Here is a 6,932-nt window from a genome sequence, read left to right as displayed (position 1 = left end):
CATTAAGTGGTTTCTTTATATGGCTTGGCATAAATTGAGAAATATTTGATTGAAAGAATGATTGCAAAGCAAGACACATGTATGAGATTATTTCTTATTCAAGTCATTGATGTTTGGAGGAAACTTGAGATATGGAGTATTATATATGAGATCAAGCGCAAGCAATCAAATAGAAAGTTCAAATGGAATTCATTGTTGATGTGCAAAGCTTAACTCAATGTGGCAAGGGTAAGTGATGAAGAAATCAACCGAGATGACTAGTGCGAGGGACTAACCAAGCTTTGGTGAAGCGACGGCTTACCATGTGCGAATTGCTAGGGTGAAGTTATTAGCATCCGTGGGGTTTTCGAAGTATCATATCTAAACCTTGATTGGGTGAAGCAATGCAATGCATCAAATCTATTATGGAGTGACTTGGATTCAAGGACATATTTCCTTAGAGATGGAATTCCTAAGTCACTAGCTCAAGTATGGATTTGCTCAAAAAAAGAGAATGCAATGTTGAAATCCCAAGATTGACAAAGTAAAAGTATGGCAAGACTAAAGTGATTCAAGGCTCAAGTGATTGAATTGTTGTTTATATTTAATCTTGAGTATAGGTATACCGTACTATCAAGAGGAATGCAACATTGATTATTTGACTCGGTCAAAAGTGCTCATAGATCACCCATGTGAGGATCCTGAGAGAAAACCTCTGAGAACTAACTTAGAAATAATTGAATGATCAAGTCTTGACTTGGTTAATCAAGTGGAGTCTTATAACAGTGGTTCAGGGTTCTCTGGCCCTGACCGGTCTGACCGGTCTGGGGGACCGGACTGACCGGTCAGGGGAAGTAACGGCTAGTTCAAGACCTGACCGGTCTGCACTGACAGCTCTAATGCCTAGTTTTTGAATGGTGGGTATTTATACCCCTTGGTTCTCTCTTGCAAGGGCTGCTGGTTCCTTGGATATTTCTGAGCTTCTTGAGGCGATTTCTTGACCAGCTAGCTCTCCCTAACACTCTTTGTGAGTTGTGCTAAATAGATTGCATATCCTTAGATTGGGTTGAGAGATTGAGTGTGTGTGAGCAAAGTGACCATTGTGAGAGCTGCAATTCAAGCAGCTGAGAGCATCCATAGCTTGAGCACTCTTGGTTCCATCAAAGATTCAAATTTGCATTTGTTACTCTTGGAGGTGAGCCTCCTAGATGGCTAGGCGTCGCCAGTTAGCTCCCGACGGTGTGGTGAGCAGCGGCAAGTCTGTGCGGGCATGATCTTACCCCCTTGGTGGAAAAGATCAAGATAGTGGAAAGGAGGAGTGGTTGAAAAAGACCCAACTCAAGAGATCAAGTTGCAAGAGACTCAAGCCCAACGAGTTCCTCAATGGAGACATAGGATTCACTTTGGTGAATCTAAACTTCGGAAAAACAAATCCTTGTGTCTCCTTATGGTTTGCCTCACTACTCATTTCTCTAGCTTTATTTTGTGCTTCCGCTTTGATCTACTTGGTTGTGTTGTTTCTGTGTGTGAAGGGACTAGAAATATATTTGATATCACCTGTAGAGGCACTACACCAAGTTGTAATTGCGCTAGAGTCAAAGAGGGGATAAACAAGGTTCCCCTTACCGGTGGGAACCGGTCCGGTTTGACTGGTTACCGGTCAAACCGATCCGGTCCGGTTCCGGCTTGGGCCGGTACCAAACCGGCCCAAATTCAAAATTCAAATTTGAATTAAAAAATGAAAAATTCCTAAAAAAATCCTAAAAATACTTCAAGGTGCGAAGAATCTAATGGTGTCAAATTTTCTCAAAAATTCGTTTGTTTAACATACTTTTCGGGCATTTAAAGTTAAAACAAAAAAGAAAATGAAAAAAATGAGACGGCCCATTAAGGCCCACTTGGTAAACCGGTCAAACCGGCCGGTAAACTGGTCTAACCGGCCGGTATACCGGTTACACATGCGATTTTAAATTTGGATTTGAATTCAAACCGGTCAAACCGGCCGGTAAACCGGTCAAACCGATCGGTAAACCGGTCTAACTTGTTGGTATACCGGTACGAACCGGTTGAACTGAGTTTTTTGAATTTAAATTTGAATTTGACCGGTTTCTACCGGTAACCGGTGCAACCGGTCCGGTAAACCGGAACCGGAGCCCGGCGGTTACCGGAGACCGGTCGGTTAGGTGAACCCTGGGGATAAACTCTGATTGTGTGCAGGTTCTGTACAGGACCGGTCTGACCGGTTGCCTACTTTGTTTCTGCGGTCAAGTATTGGACCGGTCTGACATGTCTGTGTACTGATTTCTGTTTAAGTGATGTAATTTGCAGAAATTTTAGAACGCCTATTCACCCCTATAGGCGACATCCAAAGATTCTTTCAAGATTATTCCAGATGTTTTTGTATCTATGTATAAATTATATGTGCATATTACCAAGTTACTATTTAATTAGTTCAAATGTCCCTGTCATGCATGTAATTTTCCACAATTCCACGCTTTTTCCATTCTCCATTTCTGAAAAATTGTTCTTTTCTTAAGATCAAGATAATGCTTCTGCCATGTAATTTCACCTTGTTGTTCACTTGTATACCCACGTGTCCGAGACCAACCGCAATAAAGGAGCACAGAGCCCCGGACCCCGAGCTGCCATGAGCTTCATCCTCCACGGCCACCAGACGACAGAAGCGGAGCGAGAAGAGAAGCGCGCGGTAAGGAGCTTGCACGTACGGGTAGATAGCTAGGTGGCTAGCCTGAGGATCGATCGGACCAGATGATCCCCTACGCAACCACGGCGGAGGCGGAGGCGGCGCTGGGGCGCGCCATGACATGGGCGGAGGCTGCGTGGTACCAGTACTCGGCGGCGATGCCAGATTCCTGGCTCCACTGCCACACCACATTTATCCTCTTCGTCATCTACACGATCACGCCGCTGCCCCTCGTGGTCCTCGAGCAGTTTGCTCCCTCCATCGTGCTGCCGTACAAGCTGCAGCCCCGGGTACGGCTGCCGCTGGCGGCCTCCCTCCGCTGCTACATGGAAGCGGCGTGCTTCTTTCCCCTCGCCGTCGGCTTCCAGCTCGTCTCCTACCCTGCCGCTGTCAAGGTCGTCTACTATACAGCTAAGCTATATATTAAGTATTTTTTTACATGCATGGTGGCACACATCAGAGACCGAGCGTTAGCTCGGATGGCAAAGGCCTGCAGTGCGCGGCCAGCCCACCAGTGGTGGAACCCCAGGTCCAGGTCCAGGTTCAGGTTCAGCATGCTGGTGCTCACGGAGTACACTGACGGTTGCAGCGTGATGCGCATCCACAGGCGCGCCCTCGCCATGAGTGGCACGTCCTAATAGCCGGGGACCCGGGGTTCGTGGTCTTTTCTCGACCCTGTGGAAGAAAAAACTTTTATCTTTCATGTCAAACCTCGGGCCATTCCCCAGGGTCAAGTTTTTTTATGATGGCACAGACCAGATCTTTAAGTAAATTAAGGCGTACGTACACGTAAAACCCTCGCACAAATATTGGTAGTAGTTCTTTACTGATGGATCGGATGGACAAGCTAATTAAGCTTGCACACAGAACAAGTTCTCTGCTCAATGAAACCCTTACAATAACCATAACTCTCGTTTTCATTTGGTGTGCTAGTATCGCGACTGAATTATTAATAACTTCATATACATATCCCAGGCGATGCTGATGCATGTTCATTATGCACGTATGTAGCAGATACTGAGGACTCGAATGGGACTGCCGTTGCCGTCGGTCAGGGAGACAATTGCGCAGCTTGTGGTATACTCTCTCATGGAGGACTACCTGAGCTACTGGATCCACCGTCTTCTGCACACCCAGTGGGGCTACGAAAAGATCCACCGCGTCCACCATGAGTTTACGGCTCCCACAGGCTTCGCCATGTCATACAGCCACTGGGCTGAGAACCTCTTCCTTTCCATCCCCGCCTTGGCTGGCCCAGTCATTGTGCCATGCCACATCACCACGCAATGGCTCTGGTTCTGCATCCGCCTAATCGAGGGCATCAACACGCACAGCGGGTGATTAACTTATGCCAACCCCAGTCTTCTATATATATATATGTATATCTAAGTAATTAACCTTAGCTTCTTTTGCATTCATATATATGAGGTGCTTACCCCATATGCATGACCAACTACTTGTTGAAATTTGCAGCTACCACTTCCCATTCAGCCCTTCCAAGTTGATTCCCTTCTATGGAGGCGCCGAATACCATGACTATCATCACTACGCAGGAGGGCGCAGTCAGAGCAACTTTGCTCCTCTTTTCACCTACTGTGATTATATATACAGGACAGACAAAGTAAGTTGATGATTTCTTATATGTAGTAATTACTATGTTGATATATAATAATACTAATTAGTAAAATGTTTATATTTATTTTATAAGATGAGAATATATATACATCTGCTAGATGCAAAACCCATTGGTCAATGTGGAACCATGAAAAGCCTTCCTAAAAACTATAAAAGCAATTAGACTTGTATAGTAGGTAGTCTCAACATTACCATACGAAATATCAAGATCAAATTAACATGGTTTGGTTTGAATGAAGTAAGCTTCCACATGTCCACATAATACAATGAACATGGTGTTACTACCCAGTCTCCATGACTTAATTAAGTTTCTATATCTGAGGTACCTTCTCTCAGCAAAGATGCTCCCACTTGTAAGTTAGTGCTCTATTTACACAGAAATCGCGTCCATCTGATGTGTGTGAATTGGTTCATCTTTGTGTTTTTCTTCGAAAATGTAAGTCGCTACCTACTTTCCTTTAGAGTGGCTCTTTCAAAAGAGCAACTTGGTACTCTACCTTTTCAATGTTGTTTTTGCTCTAAGTAGTTACTAATAACTAACTTTTACGTACAACAGATGTTGCCTTCTCACGAAGGAGTTGTTACACTATTTTCCTAGAAGTGGCTCAGAACAAGTATTTAGTAAGTTACTTGTAGTGTTACAACAAAAAAGATTCTGAAATTACTAGTTCTTAAGACAACATCTATAGGTCTCAAATTTATACGTAGGCCTCAAAAGTAGCTAGAGCACAGTGATACTGATACAGACAACAAGCTAAATACCAAACTATAGACCAAATAGACTGTGGTTTCAAAGATGTGATCCTTTAGTGTAGCCATGCATATTGTGCCAAGTGTCCTCGACATATCAGATAGCAGCATGCTACCAAACAAGAAAGAGATCAAACCGATAGCAATGTGTTACCAAATAAGATAAGGAGACGCCTAAAATTACAATATGTAGAAAGTTCTCTATAAGATAAATCCACATAGAATTTTTCTTCTATGTCCAATGAAATGTAACTATGCGTATTTATTATATATTTGCTCCATACTACTGTCCCTCTCACAATGCCTATATTTTATTATTTTGTTTATTTCAGGGCTACAGATACCACAAGTTAAAGCAAGCGAAGGTACCAGTGTCTTTTTTACATATTTGCCTTTTCCCTTATCATGGTCGTTGTTTTCAAACATGTGCCTGATGTTTATTTTCTGTTTTGTATTGAACTTCTCTATGGAATATATAGCTCAAGAGTCTGGAAGAAAATAATGTGGAGAAGAAAGGAGGCAGCACTGCATTCAACACCGTTCAGGACTGAGATACTTTTGTTCCTAAACAGTGGGTATAAATAGTTTGTTACTATTATTACCGGTTTTGTTCGGATGGGAGATCTACAAATAAAAAATCTCTATTTACTGCAGAGGCTCTTGATTGATGGACGAACAAATGTACACTTGTAATATCTCTACTGTTCTGTATCTGGCAATAATAAATATAGTTTGTATAATTTATGTATATGTAAGAGAATATTGCGTCAACTTTGAGCCTGTTCGGCTGATCGGTTCTCGGCTTGTCTCTGCTTATTTCCTCTCATATAATACTATTCATTCTACCAGCCGAACACTATTCATCATATCAGCCGAACAGCCTCTTTGTTAGAGTATGAGTAATAATAGAGAACGATAATAATATTATAATATTAATATGTCTCGTTGGTTTATCTGAGGACTCTACTTCTAATTAGTTAGAACTAGTATTAGCCGGGACTATATAATGGAAGTCTAGACGACACTAGAGGTTATACCATCGCAATATGCCGTCCCGATAATTTCCACATTGGTGCATGGAAGTCAATACAGTAAGGTCTCGAGTTCGAATTCTAGCGGGCACGATTAAATAAAATAATTGTAGCCGACTCCTAATTTTCATGTTTGAGATCTAAGGGAACCTGCGCGTGACAGGAAGTGTTGAAGTATAAGTGAATTGCCCACTTCTTCTCATCAGTTTAAGCTTTTAGGTTGAATTGGTTGGTCCATGTAACTCAATAAATTTATCCAAACCAACATCCGTGACCTATCTCTAGTTTTCTTTTTCAGAATGTATCATCCGAAATGTATTTACTTTGTACCCGCACTAAGAAATGAATTACACTAGTTTTCGCTGAAAGCGTTAACTGGACTTCGGTTCCCGTAAAACACCACAATAATGCAACATACTCCCTCCGTTCCAAAATAAGTGTAGTTTTAGACTTCAAATTTTATCCACAAAGAGTGTAGTTTTAGATTGTATGAGATTCATCTAATTAAAGCAATATCAAGTACCAAGAAAGCATTGCATAGAAGAACACATAGAGCCAATCAAATATTTAGTAGATGTTACTTTTCTAGTTCCAATGCATATGTATTTATTGAGGATCCAAAAAACCAAATAAATAACACGGTTTTCAATCACAATTGATAGAAGTAATTAGGGGTAACATAGTCATTTTTTGGATGAGTAATGTGTCTGAAATTTTCTAAAACTACACTCTTTGTGGGACGGAGGGAATAGGGAACACCTAAAAAAAAGAGTTGATATATCCATGCATAACTTCGAAAAATAAACCAACTACGATTCCCATGCTAGTTTAAC

The 6,932-nt window shown here is 41.9% G+C and overlaps 1 protein-coding gene across 15 annotated transcripts; it reads left to right on the top strand.

Annotated features, from left to right (window-relative positions):
* The first annotated feature begins 2,556 nt into the window (after positions 1-2,556).
* On the top strand, positions 2,557-5,839 carry LOC120673669 (very-long-chain aldehyde decarbonylase GL1-10-like). 15 transcript variants are annotated; one of them, XM_039954622.1, is made up of 8 exons: positions 2,580-3,078; positions 3,695-4,020; positions 4,157-4,304; positions 4,697-4,754; positions 4,875-4,939; positions 5,401-5,433; positions 5,548-5,643; positions 5,723-5,839. In XM_039954622.1, exons 1-7 carry the CDS (start codon positions 2,749-2,751, stop codon positions 5,617-5,619), a joined length of 1,032 nt encoding a protein of 343 aa, XP_039810556.1. In that variant the 5' UTR covers positions 2,580-2,748; the 3' UTR covers positions 5,620-5,643; positions 5,723-5,839. The 15 variants fall into 15 exon arrangements, 11 of the variants coding, with proteins under 11 accessions (XP_039810557.1, XP_039810564.1, XP_039810559.1 ...); XM_039954621.1 differs by having other exon boundaries at positions 2,581-3,078; positions 5,548-5,639; XM_039954623.1 differs by having other exon boundaries at positions 2,557-3,078; positions 3,698-4,020; positions 5,548-5,839.
* The last annotated feature ends 1,093 nt before the right edge of the window (positions 5,840-6,932 follow it).

Source organism: Panicum virgatum, chromosome 5N (genome assembly GCF_016808335.1).
Source record: "Panicum virgatum strain AP13 chromosome 5N, P.virgatum_v5, whole genome shotgun sequence".
Classification (NCBI taxonomy): Eukaryota; Viridiplantae; Streptophyta; class Magnoliopsida; order Poales; family Poaceae; genus Panicum; species Panicum virgatum.
Note: the sequence above shows the minus strand (reverse complement) of the source record. Positions and strands in the feature narration are given on the sequence as shown.

Bases quoted from the DNA above. Each gene is read 5' to 3' on its own strand.
- LOC120673669 (XM_039954622.1), top strand. From the start codon at position 2,749: ATGATCCCCTACGCAACCACGGCGGAGGCGGAGGCGGCGCTGGGGCGC. The intron at 3,079-3,694 runs GTCGTCTACTAT...GCACGTATGTAG, and splicing joins CCTACCCTGCCGCTGTCAAG to CAGATACTGAGGACTCGAAT. The intron at 4,305-4,696 runs GTAAGTTGATGA...CTATTTACACAG, and splicing joins ATATATACAGGACAGACAAA to AAATCGCGTCCATCTGATGT.